Source organism: Neodiprion fabricii, chromosome 6, assembly GCF_021155785.1.
Source record: "Neodiprion fabricii isolate iyNeoFabr1 chromosome 6, iyNeoFabr1.1, whole genome shotgun sequence".
NCBI classification, from domain to species: Eukaryota; Metazoa; Arthropoda; class Insecta; order Hymenoptera; family Diprionidae; genus Neodiprion; species Neodiprion fabricii.
In genome coordinates this window covers 24,306,743-24,327,348 of record NC_060244.1, presented here as the reverse complement: position 1 = coordinate 24,327,348, position 20,606 = coordinate 24,306,743, and the positions used below count along the sequence as shown (strand labels likewise).

At 40.0% G+C, this 20,606-nt stretch overlaps 3 protein-coding genes across 9 annotated transcripts in view; 2 read left to right on the top strand and 1 right to left on the bottom strand.

Annotated features, from left to right (window-relative positions):
* Positions 1 to 6,765, top strand: part of LOC124185862 (connectin) — a 32,685-nt gene extending 25,920 nt beyond the window's left edge. The window contains exons 4-6 of the mRNA XM_046577046.1: positions 3,305 to 3,496; positions 3,635 to 3,786; positions 4,415 to 6,765. Of these exons, the coding sequence (XP_046433002.1) occupies positions 3,305 to 3,496; positions 3,635 to 3,786; positions 4,415 to 4,663 (593 nt within the window). The 3' untranslated portion in view covers positions 4,664 to 6,765. The remainder of the gene's footprint in view (positions 1 to 3,304; positions 3,497 to 3,634; positions 3,787 to 4,414) is intronic.
* A 1,086-nt stretch (positions 6,766 to 7,851) lies between these two features.
* On the top strand, positions 7,852 to 17,219 carry LOC124185863 (ammonium transporter Rh type A). 6 transcript variants are annotated; one of them, XM_046577051.1, is made up of 11 exons: positions 8,385 to 8,504; positions 9,880 to 10,043; positions 10,130 to 10,310; positions 13,898 to 14,087; positions 14,168 to 14,318; positions 14,448 to 14,595; positions 15,002 to 15,220; positions 15,316 to 15,398; positions 15,570 to 15,713; positions 15,890 to 16,055; positions 16,191 to 17,219. In XM_046577051.1, the coding sequence occupies exons 2-11, from the start codon at positions 10,035 to 10,037 to the stop codon at positions 16,337 to 16,339; spliced, it is 1,440 nt and encodes a 479-aa protein (XP_046433007.1). In that variant the 5' UTR covers positions 8,385 to 8,504; positions 9,880 to 10,034; the 3' UTR covers positions 16,340 to 17,219. The 6 variants fall into 6 exon arrangements, with proteins under 6 accessions (XP_046433008.1, XP_046433007.1, XP_046433006.1 ...); XM_046577050.1 differs by having other exon boundaries at positions 9,864 to 10,043; XM_046577048.1 differs by having other exon boundaries at positions 8,618 to 10,043.
* Positions 16,810 to 20,574, bottom strand: LOC124185860 (signal recognition particle receptor subunit alpha homolog). 2 transcript variants are annotated; one of them, XM_046577042.1, is made up of 8 exons: positions 20,326 to 20,574; positions 19,617 to 19,986; positions 19,352 to 19,393; positions 18,993 to 19,134; positions 18,645 to 18,789; positions 18,077 to 18,582; positions 17,564 to 17,978; positions 16,810 to 17,404 (listed from the first exon to the last, which is right to left on the bottom strand). In XM_046577042.1, the coding sequence occupies exons 1-8, from the start codon at positions 20,440 to 20,442 to the stop codon at positions 17,279 to 17,281; spliced, it is 1,863 nt and encodes a 620-aa protein (XP_046432998.1). In that variant the 5' UTR covers positions 20,443 to 20,574; the 3' UTR covers positions 16,810 to 17,278. The 2 variants fall into 2 exon arrangements, with proteins under 2 accessions (XP_046432998.1, XP_046432999.1); XM_046577043.1 differs by lacking the exon at positions 19,352 to 19,393 and having other exon boundaries at positions 20,326 to 20,573.
* Between the last annotated feature and the right edge of the window lie 32 nt (positions 20,575 to 20,606).

The window sequence follows — 20,606 nt, the reverse complement described above, 5'->3', positions numbered from 1 at the left end:
AAGCACCCGGGAGACGTCCCCTCGGGATACGGGATTCACCGTCGCCTCGACAGTCTACCGGCAAAACGGGATGGAAGCCGAGAGAGAGGCGAGGCGAGAGTTTCGAACCAGACGGTTGGCCCCGCAGTTTTCACGGTTCCTGGCTCCAATTTCATCCGGTTTTCGCGTTCAGGGGGAGCAAGTCAGCCGCGTTGTGATTTTTTCCCCCACAACCCCGCACCTCCCGGCTTTCGGATAATTAATTGACGGCATTACTGTAATTAATTAATTCCCGGGTGTAGAACCTAAAGATTCCACCGCAACCTGGAGCGCCTCGGCTATTCCAAGCACACGTCCAGGATTCCGTTTTCAACAGCAAAAATCGTCATCTCCTTTTATTTGTTATACATTTATACGCGAATTATCAATACCTGTATAGGATATCTCTGCGGTCATTTATACCTCTCGGAGTTCAGCTGAATCTATACCGAATCGAAACAAATTAACGATTCAGCTCCCCGTCGAAAAGCGCTCGGACCTGTTACGTACGCGTTACATTGGCACACAGATTTCTGCATTCATGCATCGTTTTTCGACATAGGTTACCGTCTTTACACCCAATTCAAACTGACCCGTGTCTACGTATCGCACACGATCGAGGGATGTGTAATTAACTTTCATATCTCGTTCTTCCATCAAGCGCAGCGTCATACGTATACACGTGCGAGATAATAACATTTTAACGGAGATTATACCACGCATGCGTAGACCGTCAATCGTCGCTTCAATTTTATACTTTTGCGTGGACGCGCAGCAAAGCGGAAGATAATTTGAAAGAAAAACGGAATCGAAGAACCCGACGCAAGGAAAAATAAATAAATAAAAAATAAAAAACCATATGAAAAGTGAACGTAAAAATAAGGAGAAGAAAAAATAACTGGATAAAAGTAGGGAAAGCTCGCCGCGTGCGGGAAAGCCTGTAGACACGTATTGGCTTTCAACGGTCCCTGAAATTACCCCTTAAATAAATTATGAAAAGTTTTTGTTTCCCCGCTAGATATACTCACTGGATACATTCTCATATACACCCATACAGATACGTGTACGTATACAGAAACGCACACGCGTAACATTGTTACCACCGTAGGTTGGCGTACAGCGTACGTTATACGTATAGAGGAGAGTCGAGGCTCTCTCGTGCATCGGGGTCTGTTATTATTTCAAAGTACATTTTAGTCCCCTGTCTGAAGGGGTCGACGGGGGGGGGATTCGAGAGAGAGAAAACGGTATTAACCATTTGGTATTCTTTCACGAAGTGGGTATAACGCATCCCGCGCGGCGTATAAACTGCACGGGAATAAAGGAAGGAAGAAAGGAAGAGGAAGCAGGAAAGGAGGAATTCAAAGTGAATTACTCTAAAAAGCTACGGGCGACTTACGGAAGCTAGAGGGGTGAAAGACGCACCGTACCCCGTATCTTTCGAATCCCCAAACACATGTGCGAGAATTCCTCGCGTCGCGCCCCGCAATTTCGACGGATAAGGTATAATTTCCGAGGTCGAAGCGACGCGTCACATCGGCACGCGCAACGCCGCTTGATCCCGGGGGATGATGATGAAAAAACGCAAGCGTGCCTACCTTTGTTGTCTTTCGCTGTCGGCTCGCATAAACACGGCGAGGAGCCGCGGAAGCTGCGAGATTTATCCGGAGTTTAAGGTATCGAGGGCGCTTCGACCCCGCGGGCCATTTCGGACTTTCAGCGGGGGCCGAGGGGCTCCGGACTCCCGCTAACCGTATAAATATCTAAACACCCACGGGAGTCCCGTCGCACCCGAACTGCCGACGACTATCCCCTATCCCGGTCTGCTGCATCGCGGAGATATAATTTATTATTAAACAATTAATTAAAGACTCGAGAGGCCCGCTCCGATTCCATCCCTGCGCCCCATTCGTTATTCACGACGATATCAAAGTATGTATCGCTCGCCGCTTTTGAGTAACCCACCCGTAGGTTGGATGGTAGGAACGGACGTACAAACGTGGCGCCTTCGTGCATGTATGCATGCATCGCGCCCAGCGACGCCTCCCTTGTCCCTTTGAAGCGTACATTTTTCCCTACAGTTAAATTCTTTGAAGCTGGGTTAATATGCGCAAAGGTTCTCGAGGTCACCGATTTCAAAAATCGGGCCAAATCTGACAAGTTTCCGAAATTTGAAATGACGGATCCAACATGAGGGAATAAGATCAATTTTTATATTCTCAGGCCACTGTATTGGATTTGACACCTTGAATTTTGAAATTCTGACGTCGGATTCGTTTTCAGCTAGCCCGACAACCCAGGATTACCGAGTTTCACATTTCCAGTCCCTGTAATCTTCCGACGATTACATTTATTCTGTAAAAATAGGCATTTTCAACACTTTATTTATTTATGGCGCTCATTATATATCACAATCTCTCTTAAAACATCAACGTCGACACCTGAGAAGTCCAATTATACAAAAAAAAATTACAGCGGTATCTCAAAAGTTGAATATAAATCTTGAACAACCGATTCAAAAACGATGTCTCATTGTCTCATATTTAAGACGCTGTGCCGCAAAGGATTACTACACAGATATCCTAGAACGAGAGAGTCCTTGTGAGTTCCTGATTTTTGGCGGACACTTTTTCAGTCGAAAACCAATATGAGATCGGATAAGAGTAATACCGGTTATTGACACCTCTAGACTCAATTATTAAACCTTTTATTTCCCAAAATTATAAATTGACGGCACAAATTGTGAATTTCTCGATGATTAAAAAAAATCTTCAGATTGCAGAAGGTTAGACGCTACAAGTTTATTTTTTGTTAATTTTATAACCGAGGATCAAACAGATACAACCAAAAAAGAACAATAACTAGTACAGGGTCAATAACTGGTACTCTTACCTTACTTCTCCTTACCTCCACCCTTCATAATATAGATTGATCCAACGGTTATTATTCGCGGTAATCTTCAAAGAAAAAGAGACCCCTGATACAATTGCCGTTAGTCACGGAGTATACGCATTGAAAAAAGTTTGGCAATCGGTACAAGTCCAAAACATTGTATCTCCCCGGGGACGCGGGAAACTAAGGAGAGTCGAACGACGACAAAGTACGGCAAGGAAGCTTGGAAGCTTTGCTTATACTCAGCGTAAACGTCCCACCTCGAACGAGTTGTGAAAAGTCGTTGATCCTGATGGACTATTATTATTATCCTCATCGTCACCGTTATTATCGGCGCAAAGTTTTTTCTCTACTATTCTCTGGAATCTTAACACTCGATACGAAATTGTTTCAGGCAACAAGCTGATCTGCGACTGCAGACTCGCCTGGATATGGGGATTGAGAAACGAGACGAACAACACGCAGCTGAAAGAATCGTTGGATGAACTGACCTGCTTCCTCGAGCTGAACAACTCCACCGTACAAGTTATCGACGACGCTCAAACCGAAAGCCAGGCTGATACTTCGGAAAATACCCAATACCAAGGTGAGTAATCGCCAAGACGGGGTGAGCAGTTTCGTTATGATCGACACTCGTCACGGTTAGTGTCGACTAACTTCCGAAGGATTAGGGGAGACTCGCGGTGTCGGCGGCAAATGATAACTCTTGTTTCAAACATTCCAGAAGATTACCCGTCCGACGACGTCATGCTCGACGACACCACGGGCGACAACGGTGAATACTCTTACAGAAATGATAATCCCGACGATTCGTACACTTACGACGACGAAGAGGGAGTCGCGGATCCGTCGGCTAGCACCAATCATCAACCAGTGGTAAGAACAACACGGTCCGCGTCTGTTTGAAAACAAACTCGTCCCTCGCTTTCGAAACATCCGACAGCAAAACCTAGGTGCTTTTCGCGAAGTTGATCGACGCGATCGAGGCTTTGTCAGAATGATGAAAATCGCTCGATTTTCGCAGCAGTCGATTATCGGTCCGATCGGGCTGCGGGATTTGTCGAGTATAAAAAAGGTTTGCGAAGGGATTTTTTTAGTTTCTCACTTCGTTAAAACGGAGTCCTTTCAGTGTCGTAAGTTTCTCGTTTCCACTCTCTAAAGCGATACGACCGGAGAGACGTAGCGGTGAAAGAAAATCGGAGCGTTCTTACGTATATACGGTTTTTATTTTTCGCGGGATTTGATCGCGTTCGGAGGTAGGAATTCCCTCAAGAGCTGATCGAGCGCCTCAGACGATAAACGAAGGAAATTCAAAATACCTTCACACCCTAGTCGGGATGTGCTTATAATATATTACATATACGTACATACGGCGTGATATTTACCTTTTAGATGCATGGTAGTACATACTTTGAAGACAATTTACAACGACGGGAGTAAAAGAGAAACGAGAGAGTGGAAAGTGGAAACATATGAGGGAGCGTAACGTGGGTTCTTTTTTTAGTTGCAAGTTGTCGAGGGTAAGACTGGCTACGTCAGGCATCTGTTCCAATTGAATCCCGAAGACCTGCCCTGCCCTGACCGCCAGGATCTTATGGCGTCCGAGCAGCCGTTCAGCCATCCGGAACAAACGCTCTTCGGATCATCATCGGGGTCAATGTTTTCCCAGTCATCGGCGGAGAACGCGGTGTCTTTCAGTCGCTGGATCCTCGTCGTTGTCGCCTTGGCGAACCTCGCGATATTATTCACGTAGAATGACTTGTGAAAGGCGACGGGTAACTCCTAACGACAATTCTCTTCAAATCCGTGGTATTTTGTAGGCTTTTATGCAGTCCTTAAGGGTTCCACTCGTTATAATCATTGGTTTCGCTTTTCCTACGTTAAAATACTGACCGTGAAATTTCGTTTGATCGCGCTGAGCGCAGTCGATATTAAAAATTTCACACACTTTAAACGGGCATGCGGCTGACTCTCGAGTACCGTGAGTGAAAAAATTTAGTGGAACTTTTAAGGAAAATTGTGTAACCGTCTTTCCGCGACGGTGTATCGGTGGCTGTACAGGAAACGCCTCGACTTGGCCTTTTCTTTTTTTAAAGAACCCGGATCGAATTGACGATAGCTGGTTATGACCTTCCGGTGAGGAAGAGCGAAACTGGGCTGCATTTTCGTAATTGCCCATCGTTCGACTGTGAACGCTGCGCCGGTTCAATAAATGTGAAATAAACGTAAAAGAAGCGGATATCGTATTACATAGTGAGTGAAGCGAGACTGTAAATAATTAAGTTGGTCTCTTTGTTCTGAAAAGCTATACAATTACGATAATTATAATAATAAATGTCGGTAAGTCGCCGCTGTATGAATTCAGTGTGTACAAAGGCGTGAGACCATTTGTAGGTACGATTTAAGAATAAATAAGAAGTTATAACTTACGGTGTAGTTACGTTAACAAGATGAAGGAAGATGAAAAAAAAAGAAAAAAACAATATACGAAAACGGAAAAACAATATTCATCCGTATTGGGAAATTCCATTTTTTTTTATTCTCAAACTGTAACGCCCGTTAATTAACATACGTCGTTAATAATTGTAATACACTAATATGATGTCTAAATGAATATGAATTTGAAAAAAATGAACGAAGCACGAAATAAATATGAAACGTCTTGCTTTGCGACAATGAATACAATGAGAAAGAAAATATCTCCGCATCGCAGCTCTGGGAGATGAGGTACATAATCCACGTTGAGAGTTTAATAATATAGTTTTAGAACGTAAGAAAGAATTACCATTGTATTATAATACCAAATATTACATTATACAAGCACGAAGTAAGCATTTTTGCTTTTAGTGCTGTATTTTGTAGTCCTGTAGCTTATTTATACGTCTCCTCATTATCGTACGTACAGTATATTCATTTGCGAAGAAGTAACGAGTTGATGTACAGAGGATTATCGAAACAAAGAAATTAAACAAAAATTTTATTTTGACTGAAACGAACCGTTGACCCTCAACGTATTAATCAATCTATCAGAATACTCGCGGAATCGATTATCCAGCAAAAAAAAAATCTTACATCCGAACGTAATTGACCGTCTAAACGTTAATTGATAATTTTTTTCTGTTCCGCGAGGACGAATGACGGTGAGAAATCATTGGATAGAACAAAAAAAAAAAAAGAGAAGAAATTGTTCAAAGTGTTTCAGTCCTACACACCGGCGTATGAGATGTCTTCGAAACATATCTTTACACATTGCTATAATCGACTGAAATATATTTTATCTTTCATATTTCTTAGCCATTATTCAATACGCAACGCGAAAGCCGAAAAACTAATTAACTTAAATTTATATATATTTGATACCACGCATTATCGAGACTATTCTACATTATACAAGCTTTTATTACGAACGAATCGTCAACGCAACGTGATCTTCACCGTACCACGATTGCAAAAATGACGCAACTTATAACTTCAATGTACCTACATCATTTCTGCCATCCTTAAAGTTGAAAATTTTCTTTTTTTCCTCTCTGTCAAATTGTCGACATCACAATCATTTACTTCGCTGAATAATTCGTGTAGTAATTATGCAATTCATGGGCGTCTCGGTAGAGATACTTGAATCGGTAGATGGGAGATTGGTATAAGTGCAGGCGGAGGGAAGAAGGGAAGAGAGCCCCGAAGAATTAATTGATATGATGTTTAGAGTAAAAGAAATACATTTCGTATATAGTGAAATCGAGTAATTAAGAAATAAATGACTAATATAAACAACTATTAGTGTATAAGAATGCTTTATGTGTGTGACTGCAATTTAACAAGATAAAATTAAACGTTAATTCGCAAAAAAAAAAACAAAAAACAAAAAAACAAAGCAACAGTAATTTCGATCGATTTTAATTAGCGCATTGCCGACGATACATGATTACAAGATTACAAAAATAAGTGAAAGAAAATCTCTCGTTGCGATATACGAATATTTGTGTGCGTCGATATGAAGTATAATTATAGTATAATAACGTATTACATAAAAATAAGATTTGGAATAAAATATTTTTTAGCATATTATCAATATTTTTTCAAACTACGCGGATTTCCAAGCGCTGCATATGTAACGCACAGTATGTATTTAATGGTTTTTTATTGTTAGTATTTTGTTTCAACGTTCCGTTTTGTTTCTCTTTTGCTATACTTTAATATTGTACATGTCAAAGGCTACAGTGAAAATGAATACTCTTTAATATTTACGTGATACCGTAGAAAGTGAATTTTCCAAAAACAAAGTGTACGACAGTCCGATATTATACCTGGCACAATGTATATGTATAATTCGAGAATTACCCAAGATATATGATGAATATAATAAAATGATAATAAACCACAGTCCCAACGCATACGCATCATATAACATGTTCGTTTATAAGGTTTACCAGCATAAATGATAATAATACAAAATAGTAATAAAAAAAACAAAATCAACGTTAATTAAATCAGCACAAAATAAAGCTAACAATGAGATAAAAAATTATTTCTGCATCATATCTTTCTCTCTCGTTATACCCTGGTAAAAAAAGATTGATTGCATAACTATCCGTATCCCAATTAAAATCAAAACTACGGAAAGAAATTGTTCGCGATAATTTGACGAACGAATCGAAAGATCCGTACTATGGTTTCGAAAAGTAAACCAATCGCTGATGGAAAGAAGGAGAGGAAGAAAAGACGAAAAATCAACGGCATTTTGCTGTCGAGGAGAACAGTGACGCGTATTTACGAAGAGATCGGTATGCCTGTAAGAACGTAAATAAAATCTCGTTAAACGATTTCTGCCCCGCAGATCGGTATGATTTGTTTTCGTTTTCCATTTGAACCTAATTCACAACGAACAACATCTGTCTTGCCGCACCGTCTTGACGCACGTTATAAAATACTCAGACCTCCTGCGACCGGCGACAGATGAAGACCTTCTCGACACTTAATTTAATTTTTTTATCGCACATTTTATTTATTTTTTTATCCGCCGCAGACGATCGCTCGAGTTCCCCGCAGCACCGTAAGTACATTTCTTTTCTGACTGTGTAGGTACAGACTTTTTACCAGTCTGCAGATCGATGTTGTTCGTTTGTTCGACGGAAATTTTCTTTTTTTACGTCATGTTATATTACGTGGAAACCGAGGTACGACAGGACGCTTCCATCGCATCGGCCGCACAATAAATTCTCATTCCTTCTCGTTGCGCTTTTAATTAATTTTCTTAATTGCTGCACTGCAAGCGTATGGTTTCGGATTTCAAAAAAATAAAAAAATTCAATCATGCTTGCAGTCTCTGTTATGTTGCACGGTCGAGTTATTCTCCAGATGATTATTATCATACGTAATACACCAAATTACATTGAGGCTAATTGCGGTCAACTCGTAACGGGCATACGTATACATATAACATTGTTATCAGCATCGAGGAGTTTCGTTTAGTTTCTGTTCGCTTTTGTTCGGGGAAAGTTGACCGTAAATTCATCCCGTCGCTCGTACTCGACTGCAATACTGCAAACGTGGATCGGAAGTTGCGACAATGCGTGTCGTATTCTGATCGCAGTGTACGTGAAAAATAATCATATATGTATATACGTTTCTGCTGACCGGCTAGACAGAGAAAATTTGTGTGGGATAGGATAATTTTTTTTCTCATTCTCTCTCTCTTTCTTCGCAGTAAGACAATGAGAATATCTGAAGAGAATTAAGCGAGGATCTGGAGAAATCGATGCGGAGTATTGTGGAAACGCGAACAGCCGTCGTTTGAAGTTTAAAATTCTAAGTTAAACCGATAAAAGTGAATCTTTCCAGTCTCTCGGCAGATCCATTTGTACATATATATAGTATGTGCAGAGGCGAATTAGTACCGTACTAATTTCTGCAGGCAATTTGGCCCTAAGCCAATAGCAATTCGCGAATATTACTGGGGGAAAAAAAGAAAGGCGGACGAATTGTTTAACTGGAAGTTACACGCGTTGAGGCATGGAGCTTTTCTTTCTCTATAACCCGAAATTCACTCCCAACGATTTTCTAATAAACGACTGTTTGCTTTTATTTACTCGCATTCGCGCTTCTACCGTCGTGTTGTATAATAAAAAGAATCTTTCTCCACTCCCCTGAAAAAAAAACGAGTTTTGCGCTAATTACAGTAACGCGTGAATGTATTTGTATATATATATATACTACAGACTAATTTGAATTTCACTGCCGCAAATATATACAGAGGGAATACTTCGTACTCGTATAATAAGTATAAAATCAATTAGCAAAGGGCTAATCGACCGACGTCGTGTTTGCCCGTTTGTTTTCACGTTTTTCTCTCGATCGCACGCGTTGCACAACAAGTCATATCGATTTCATTCCAATCTAAAATTAAAGGCTTCGGAATCAATTTAACCTCTGATATCGATTTGCAGAAGCGATGAGCAAGCCTTGGGGACAATCAAAGAAGTCGTATGCGTACCAGTGCAGTTCTGTCTTTCTTGTACAGCCGAAGCGTGATCGCGACCTAAAAACCGTAGACAATTGCAAAAAGTCTCGTAAAGCTCTGACGATAACTCAACGTTTATACAGTTCGCTCGCATTATACGTGGCACGACCTACGTTCATTGTCCAAATTAATTGTCGGGGAAGGATAAAGTTTGCGTAGGTATATGGTCCGAAATAACTCGACGTATAACACGACACGCGATCATCTCCTATGTGCGCAATAGTGAATCGGCGATAGAGAAGTGCACACAAGCTCGGTTGGCGATGAATAAAAGTGCCGAATTAGAAGCATGCGAGGAACGTTAGGCCGTCACTGATCAAAGCGCATCCGGTAGGGAGGTCGGCTCGTATCCCGGTGATCAGTTTAAATCCAGCGGTCTGAGAAGAAATATATAATAGACGTACCTACATTAATTGGGTATAAAATTTTTCAGTGTATATTTATAACAGGTTTCGTCTGAACTGCGTTTTCCTTGCCATCGTATATGTATACGTATATAATAGCGACAGAGTGATTTACGTTCGATTTGAAAGGTGAGCCCGCGATCGGTGCGGATAAATTTAGGAAAGTAATCGAGTTTAAAAAGTTGCGAAGAGACGTCGTGATGGGCCAGGTAAGGCGGAGTTACGTGGGCACATAATGAAAATTTCAATATTCGAGTAAATCAAGCTCTTTCATTTACCTTTTAACTTTCTTCAGGGGATGCATTTGCCCGGCGGAATGACGAAGCAGGTGCTTTACTTGTTTGCACTACAAATCGTGATAATCGTACTAATGGGCACGCTCATGAAATATGACTCGGAGGCCAGACCCAAAAGTAGAAGTGACAAGAACTCGACCGATCCGGACAACAAGAACGGCCAGATCAGGATCTACCCAAGTACGTCGGAAACTTTGTTTATGCCGATATTATTGCCCGAGGTGAATGTGTGAGAACGTTTCAGCTCTTCGCTCTGTGTTGTATCGTAATTAACTCGTGTAACTTGATGTTCAAACACAAACCCGCCCACCTGCCGCACGGACATACACAGGTGTGTGGTGACAAATGCTTGGAGAGTAACAAGTAACGAACATGGAAGCTATTTCGAGCAAAACAACATTTAATAATAACAACGTAACGTAAAGTGTTAGAGCCTGCAAATACGATTACAGCTGTGCGAATTTGGCGCCTAACAGCAGAGGCGTTAAGTGTTTAACAAGGATTTTCTCTCGCCGATAATAATTGTCGGTTTATAAGGACCGTTTACACGGTATAGCTGGATATGAAATCAAATTTAAACTCTTGTATTTCAGGCACTTTGTTTTACTGAAATTTGTTCAATGTGCCAGCGCATAGACTCGTATGAAAATAATTCATACGCACCTGATACTATCATCCGTATACAATTTTTGAGCCCAAAATCTACGATCAATTTAATCGATGAAAATTCTTGGCTTACCCGCTTTTCCGTTGCGCGTTATCTCCGCGTTCCTCGATCAGTCATTACTTAAGCAATTTCCAGTAGCCGCTGGCACCACGGAATAACCCGAAACGATTCACTGAATATACATCGTTTTCTACGTGTCGTGGAAATTAGATTTTTGCCGAGAATAGTATAAAGATCATACGACTGTTTCACGCCGTTTGACAATCGTTTCGCATATTTTTATACGCCTTGATGGCGAAAATTTTCCCGACTGAACTAATCTCAGGTAGATTGAAATCGACTCCCTGAATTCCGACACGCGAAATGAATTCGCAGCAATGAGAATAGAATCAGAAGAGAAAAGGGAAATTGAAACTAAGAAGGGGAACCCGGCGGACTTGTCTACTATACTGCCGGCTTAAGATTCAACGACTCTCAGGCTCGATGTTTCTCGTATATATAGATTATATATTTCCCACGGGATTTCTCGAGCAACGGGTACAGTAATTATTTAAAGCCCAAACGAATTCTGGTCCCTGATACGAACGTTGTCTGCCGAAATTAAGAAAGCTATCGAAGCTCTTTCCGCATGTTAATATAGTTTTGCAAGAATGTTTAAAACAATAAGAGCATTCTCGATATCGAACAAATTCCCAGCCATTTGTATATTCTTCTTAAAATTCTGTACTGTATATTACAAATTTTTTTTTTGCTTTCTTTTATTTTTTATGAAAAAAAACTGCGCGCTGAATTGCCTGTACTTAATGCATAAAAGAAAAGTATGCAAAGTTAAGTTTCATGCGTTATTCAAAATATCCTGGTGATGATAATTCTCAGGGCCGCAAGATACGGTGGAATCTATAGCAAAAATCTGTCGAAACAATGCGGGCACACATGTACGACACTGTTTATTTACCAGAGCGCCAAAATTCATCTAACGAAATATACCGTTGAAAAAAATGTTCACGAATACTTCAGCAATGTAGAAATGTATGAAAATGATAATTTTTTTCCTAAAGTGAATGAAAGCAGATGAAGTCGAAAACGGAATTTTTGGATATTATCTAACGATTTAGCGCCCAATTCCCAAAATACTGCAGATAGATTTTCGCAGAGCAATGTAAAATTATCATTTGTACCAAGAAAGTGAGGTTGCATTTAAACTTTCGACGGGACTCTGCCCTGCAATGGAGAGTCCGATCTGTTATTAGCGTAATTTACGAAAATGACTTACGTTCGAAATGAAAGTATAAATACATTTCGCAACTGTGTCCTGAACATGTACACGCGTAAAATACGTTTAAGATCATGCGACAATAAGGAAGAATATTATTCTCTTATCTCACCAATCACTTGTATATATAAACCGGTATTTGTATTCACGTATTTTAGTTCCGACGATTTGGCAACTGATCGTGATATTCAATGTCCAACGCTTAAAACGTCCGTAAAATTCAGTTGAAGATTGGCTCTGACCAAGGTGTGTCGGTCTAATATATTATTTCGCCTAAATTATGATTAACATCATACACGGCGTACATCCGTCCATTCCTAGTTAAAAGATTTCCGAAGAAACAAACCGTGTTCCGATCTTTCAATCATATCCGCTTTCGGTTGCGGAGTATAAAGTATAAAAAGAAAGTGTGGATTTAATTCGAACCGTACCGTAGGAGTCGCGATATAATCGAAAAAAATGTGCGAAAGGACTGGTTGAAATATTTTCTGATAGGTATAATAGTGTTTTTCGATACTAGTGCGCGAATGTGGCAATGCCCGCACAAGTGTGAATGCGCAGCACGAGCCCGGAGACGAGTTGGAGGGCGAGTGTTGCGCATTCACGCGAGATAGGCATTGCCAACTTTCGCGCACTAGTATCGAACTTTATTTTTTAATACACCTGTAATGGCAAGTCCGACATGCGCAACTGTGAATAAAAGCGCGATCGTCTTTTTCGCACACCGCTAGCAATGTGCGAAGGTTTTTTTCTCACACCGCTAGCGATGCGCGAAAGTTTTTCCCGCACATGTGTATAAAAGACTACTTTCGGTGCTTGTAAATGGTGCATAAAAATGGACTTTCCATGCAGGTGTTGCAAAAAAGTTTCTATCGTACGTAAAAAGAGCCAGTTCGAAATTCGAACTTTCTGCCCAGCATTGTATATTGACAGAAAGAAGTAAGGCAGCTAACATATAACTAAATAAACAGCGATAAGTGCATCCCGAAATTTAAACTCCAGCTGTAACTGAAAAAAAAACCTGAACTTTTCACCATCGATGAATCTACATATTATTTAAATTCAGTCGCGTATGTAGCGAAAGTTGAGCAACGTAAACTTCAAAGTGTCCCGGGTCGACTATAGTCCAGAGATAATAATTATCTCCTCGATTGTAATTATACGAAGTAACACAGATTTCGTAAAAATACATCGCGTAATCAAAGCTGTGCCGCCGCGCGGCGTTTCATTTGTGCTATACAGACAGTTTTTACCTACTGCAAGTCTTCGTGACTTGTTTATTTTTTTATTTTTAAATAGTATACATTTGTGGAAAATCGTATTGCTAACAGATCCCCCCCTCCTCCGTAATTCTTGTGAGTAGATTTGAAATAAGCTAACAATTACCGCGACGGAAACGCGTTGAAGAATAGATTAGAAGCATGGTAGTATTGAGAAATGACAGACAATCAAGAAGGCGCAGAAACGGAGACACCGCCATGGTTCGGATGGTACGTTTCGCACACGGTATCGGTCTCATCTTCGTTGAGGCGATTATTATCGTTGGATTTCTTGCGCTTTCCGAATACGGACCGGAATCGAATGCTCGTTCCATAGCAAACAATGTCCATCCGTACTTGAACGGGAATCAACAAGACGATGCGCCCCGAGTTTACGCGCGTAAGTAATCGGAATGTTCACGAAAAATCACAAGTCAAGCAAAATGTGCGACGAACGTACGGAACGAATTGGAGAGCGCGTAACGAACAGGCATTATACGTTAACTTTTTTTTTCCAAAACCGCATGAGCTTAACTTGTTTATTGAGTAATTTAAAAAAAATTTCCAGTGTATCAAGACGTCCACGTGATGATATGGGTTGGATTCGGTTTTCTGATGACTTTTCTACGAAAATACGGACAGAGCGCGGTTGGCCTCACATTTCTCGTCGCTGCAATTTTGATCCAAGTCGCAATACTCTGTCAGGGAGTATTGTACCTGTCGAAAGAATCCGGCAAAGCACCATTGTCCTTGCAAAGGTACGAGCAACTCGCACAGATTTACCTTTCCACTCTCATTCCAAGGCACCTTTCGTCAAACTTTCAAATTCTCTTCACAGTCTGCTCAGCGCCGATGTCGCCGTGGCCGCGCCCTTAATTTCCATGGGAGCACTTTTGGGAAAAACGACTTACATGCAGCTGATAGTCATGGGAGTGATAGAACTTGTTGTATACACTGTCAACAAGTACATAGGAGAGCATCACTTCAGGGTAAGATTGAACACGTTTTAGTTACTCGGCAGAAATTTGAACTGGAACGACTTGCAAAGTTTCGGTCGAGCGTACACACTTGAGCCATACATCCACTTAGCATGACACCTCTGATGATGAAAATTACAGGCGGTCGACGCTGGAGACAGCATGTACGTTCACGTATTCGGGGCGTACTTCGGTCTAGCCATTAGCTTCGTTCTCGGGTACAAAGAAGCACCGAAGGAACATCCCTTGGAAGGTTCCAATTATCAGTCGGACATATTTGCGATGATAGGTACTTAAGAGATCGGTTAGCCTTAAGGGGATGTCCTGGTCGATTTCGACGTTGTCGTATACGACTTCAAATATTTCAAGCGCAAAAAGGGCTTAACAGGCTCATTCTATACACAATTCTGAACAAAATTCAAAAACACTAAAATATATTTTCATTTGACACAGATATAAAGAAATGGCACGGAATCTACGGAATCCTAATTCGTAAATTCGTAGAATTCAGATACGTGGACCATTTCTTTATCGCTGCGTTAAATAAAAATGTCTCGGAGTGTTTTCGTTCGTAATTGTGTATAAATTGGGACTGTTGAGCCCTTTTTCGCCTTTGAGATACGTGGACTTCGATATTCGAAGATATACATGTACGACAGAGTCGAAGACTGAGAAATCGAAATTCTTGTCAACAGGTACGATATTTCTCTGGCTGTTCTGGCCCTCCTTCAACAGCGCCGCGTTGCACGGCGACGATCAGCAGAGAGCGATAATCAACACTTTACTCTCGATAGCCGGCAGCTGCGTTGCAGCGTTTGCAACGTCGGCCCTTGTATCTAAAAACAATAAATTCAATATGGTTCACGTACAAAATTCAACTCTCGCCGGGGGCGTTGCCGTTGGCACAGCAGCAGGTAGATTACGTTATAACCGGAGATGATTGGAAGAGCAAAGAAAGAATCGTCGATCAGCATCAACGCTCAACGTGTCTATAATCGTACTGTTTCAGGGATGATGTGCGAACCCTTCGGTGCACTTATAATTGGATCTATTGCGGGAGCTCTCAGCGTTCTCGGCTACAGATACTTGACGGTTAGAGCAATTCCATATATTTTTTAAAAACTCGTACTTGCATAAATCACAGTTGGTTCGAAGACTATAAGCTCCTCGCCAACATTCGCGACTCTAGCTGACACGCATTCTTCAAAAGTGACTTCATTCTCATTCACGTCTAAATAGTAAACGTTTGTTCGACCGTTTCAGCCATTGATACAAAAATTCTTACGAATTCATGACACCTGTGGCGTTCACAATTTACACGGGATGCCCGGTGTTCTTGCCGGAATATTCGGAGCGCTTATGGCGGGCCTCGCGACGCTGGAAGACTATCGTTATTCGCTCTACGAGGTAAGAAAGAGAGGAACGGTCTCGTCTCGATATCGCTCCGTGGAGGGGATCTATAGATCAGCTGGATCAATACGATTTAATGGAATTTCCACAAATTCTACAGCCTCTTCTTATTATACATTACCGCGAATCGGTAAATGTCAAAGATTTACAACTCTGATTTCATGCTCGTATAGATATTCGAAGCAAGAGCTCCTTCGTCGCCAAAAGAGCTGGGTGAAATCAATGATGATTATCCGGTAAAACCGGGTCAGGATAGAACGGCTGGCCAGCAAGCGGGATATCAGTTGCTAACGCTCCTGGTTACCATATTAATTGCAATTGTCACGGGACTAGTAACAGGTAAAAATTAATTTTCCAAGGCTAATGACGTATTACAGTGAGATACCGTACACAATGTATACTCATAGATATTTTGCATAGTACTATAATCCGGTAATTCTTGAGTTTAACGAGGCTGAATTAAATTTCTTTAAGGGCTTATTATTAAGTTGCCAATTTTGGGTACTATTCCGGAAGAATTGAAGTTTGACGATGCGGCAAACTGGGAACTAGAAGAGGAGCAAACAGATCGAAAGGAGGAAAGTCGAAGCGTAGACGAACAGTTACCAATGGGTTCCATTTAATGAATAAATGTTGAGGAGAATTAAAAAAAGGGTTGCAAGTGCCAGTGACAAGAAATTTGGAAAAAAAAAACCGAGAAGAACCATTTTTTCTTTTTTTATTTTTTTCTCGCTGCAGCGTTATTCATCGCTTGAATTTGCCTGCGGAATTTATTACGAAAAAATGGCACTTAAAGCCCTAGTTAATTGAACTCCTCAACTGTCAACGGAGGACGACAGTAAGTAACGTGAGTATACGATACATGACTGGATGACTGTGAAATCCACGCGTACGTATTATTCAAATTCGTTTTATCGTAAGAATAATAAATAATGAACGAATGCAATTTCCGCGCTGTAAATGGAGCTGCGTACACAGGAAAAAATAGCAAGTCACCGAACTTTGAGAACAGTTATACCAAATCCTCAATTACTCGAAATGTGACGCGTGTTCAGTAGATCGGTTCAATTTTACCTTAGTGATTATTGACAAATGACCATAAAATAAGAATTACATTTATTTTTATTAAACTTTTCTTATAAAATTGTTCGTTAAATGTATCTATACAATAAATAATCATTTTCATCTACTATTACATTATAACCCTAAAAATGTCACAAAGAGGATTTGCAACGGTATACTCTTCACCGTTTTATGGAGTAAAAATAATAAATTGTTGAAACCTTGTTTCATAGACGTCATAAAACGAATAACGTATTAAATGGACGTCGTAATTATTGCATATCTTAAATTTTACCATGTTACAGAATAATCCTTACTGTGAAATTTGGAAAAGCGAAATATATTTTGATGTTATACCTATGCTCGTATGTCTGTTGTATGTCCGCGTCCGTGTGTTTCAGTATATGTAATGTATCGTAATGAAATGTATAATTAACAACACATAAGTGCGAAAAAATGTATGTTACATAAATTTTTGAAATCTTCTTTTAATTACAAACCTATTTCATCAAGGCATGAACAACAGCCTTGGCGTTTAGTGCTTTCAAATCGATATACGTTTGACCAGTTCCAACAAATACAATTGGCTGACCAGTTATGTAAGTCATAGAAATAGCAGCACCCACCTGAAAGTTAAAAACAACTTCGTGAAATACAAAGAAATATTAGCCGAAACTGGTACTCTCTGAATCAACAATATTTTCACAAAACACATTAACGTAACACTGATTATTTTGTTCGGTATTCCATATTTACAGAATGGGGAGAAGTTCATCTTACGGTACCTTATCGTCAATGGTGTCGAATTTAGTCAACACAATGCCGTCGATGATATGCGGATTAACGGAACTGCTATAATCTGCTAGAGCCTGATTAAATTTGACCAATTGATCAACAGCCTCGTTGCCGACCAAAGCCTCGCCCACAAATAGCACCAAATCTGGCTCGTTGACTTTAATCAATTTTGTCAAAGCTCGCATCAACGGCTCATTGTCCTGCATTCTCCCAGCAGTATCTACCAAGACAATGTCGATTCTAGCATCTTTGGCAAAACGTATGGCCTCCATGGCTATCCCAGCAGCATCTTTTCCATAACCCTTTTCATACAGTTGCACCATTGTTTGATTGTTATGTTTCTCAGGTGGGTGTAGGGCGTTTAAATGCCGCGTGTGGGTCCGCAACTGTTCTACAGCACCAGCTCTGCGTATAAGTGACGAAGATGATGAACTCTTATTAAACCGTTACTAATATTCGATGATATTAACGCATGACAGTGAAAAGAGAAGAGTCAATGTTACCTGAAAGTGTCACAAGCGGCAATTAGGACTCTGAAATTATTTTCAATCAACCAAAAACAGATTTTTGCCAAATTCGTCGACTTTCCAACACCGTTAACGCCACAAAATGTCATCACGTAAGGTCTGTTATTTTTCTTAGCTTCATACGCATCTCTCAGTATATCCACTCTTCTTTTCGGTGATAAAATTTGTACCAAAGCTTCAGTCAGTGTATTTTTAACCGTACTAGCAACACTGTCAAATGTACCTAATACTTTTCCCTCCAATTTTGTGCTCACAGATTCACACAACTTGTATGCAATATCAGCGGCAACATTCTTAGATATCAAATGATCTTTGAACTTGTCTAATGCTGGCAGCATATCCTCTTTGGTTAGGGATTTGTTACCAACGAGTCCTTTAAAAATGGAAAATACACCTCCAGGTTTTTGTGATTGCATTTTCACATCTTCGGGCTCATCTTCAACTTCCAAATCTTGAATCCCAGGCTTCATTTTCCCAACCATCTAAATTTTTTTGTGAAATTAGCTAGTATCAGAGCTTTCCTAGTCTGCAGTACAAAACTTACCGATGTATCTGCTTGAATAATATTTTCAACATCTTTACGTTTATCCGTTGTACGTTCCAGTTCCAAGTTGACCAAATCTTTGTTGGTACCTCCCAATTCCCATTTTCGAGGCTGCTTTCCAGTTTTCTCGGGTTTTGGGCTCTTTCTACAAATTTTACACAACTTTCAATTGTACTAAAATGTTTTCAATTAAAACCAGCAAGCAGCATTGTGCCAATGATCAAAAAGTTTGTGGCAGAGGGAGGGGGGTTTGTCTCGCCCGGAATATATTTTTAATGGAAGCTGTTGCTTGTTAATTTCACCATCATTATACTACAGCAAACCGCAAAATTTTGGAAAACTTCTTACTGTTTATCTGCTTTCTTCTTTGGCCCAGCTATTTTTTGTACAAGTTTGAGTCTATTAGCTAAGAGAGTTTCTTCGTCCAACTCTCCATTTGTAACTGGAGATTGTTTTGGTACATCTGGTTTGACAGGTTCTTGAATTTTCACTGAAAAATTTCGTATGTAAAATTTGAATTAACATTATACGATTTTCCACAAATTTAGAAATCTTGTGGAATCTCGCCACATCCTTGCATTCAAAATCACCAGCAGATGAAATATGTTTAGGAATTAAGGTTACAGTGAGAATAATTGATTAATGTGAAAAAGGAATACGATTTTAGTAACTAGATTCACACAACAATGATAGCAGCTACCACTTACAATGACTATCATCATTGGAAAAAATCCCCTTCTTCTTCTTTCCTAAAAATACCAAGTTAGTGAAGCGTTATGATAAGAAGCGACGTAAATGATAATGTAATCAACCCAAAGCATCAAGACTATATCCAACTAATGATACAAGTTTCTTACTCTTATATACAAATCTACTAAGTAAGAAATACTTGCAAAAGTTTGCAAACCAGGATGAATACCCAGATGGAATAGTTAAATCTTGATTTTTAGTTGAAATAGCTAAACACTTTACCTTGTTTTTTGTTGTCTCTGTCGTCCTTTCTTTCAATCATACTAGCGACAGTTTTCTTTGATTTAATACTTTCATCGAATGTACGCATCTGCTTTGGAAGTTTAGCCTGGTGTTTTCCCCATTGCTCAGCAGCTGCTAGTATGGCATCATAACTATTCTTAAAGTTAAAATTATAGAACCACTGTGATTTTGCTAGCTCATTTTTGTATCGATCTCTGAACTCAAGATGAACGTCGGAAAGAAACTTATCCACGTAGGATAACTGGAGTATCTTCTGATATGCCACCACAAATATAAGCTCAAATTCATTGTCCAGCTTGTATTGAAGTCGCAACGAGTCATGATCAAACGTATGGCTACCTGTTCGCTCCTGTAAATAATATGCCAATTTATTTTGCGACAACTTATTCCGTTACTGAAAGGTCAAATTAACTAAGCTGATCCTTTTCTCATACAGCAGATGCTTCTTCAACAATATGATTTTTGTAGAGTTAAATGTAACCAAAATTCACACGAGTGCAAATCCATTGCCATATGTTCAGGCTGAACAGTTGTCGAAGGTTAGTTATTCCAACCAGTGGTTGCAACGATTCAATACCTTGTTGAGCATGACAAGCACAATATAACATCGCGGACTACCAGTTGATTTCGATGAATGGAAATTAAGTCAACACTTGGTAATTGTAATAATGTTGTTTTGAATACTTGCCTGTAAAATAACACTGCGAATCAATGCGTTGACACTTGGTGTAAATATTTGTGTAGTACTTTGAAAACACCAAAGTACTATACCGCCTTTGCTGAATATTGTAAAGAGATCGAGCATTTTGAAAACACGTTGCTGTAAATATCAATTTTAAGGAACGAACTTAACCTAACAAACGTGAACAGCGTTTGACTTTTGGTACACGTCTCTACACGTCAGATTGGATTAATGGAACGGCGGAAGTTGATGAACATGAAATCACGATGGAGAAACAGAACAGACAC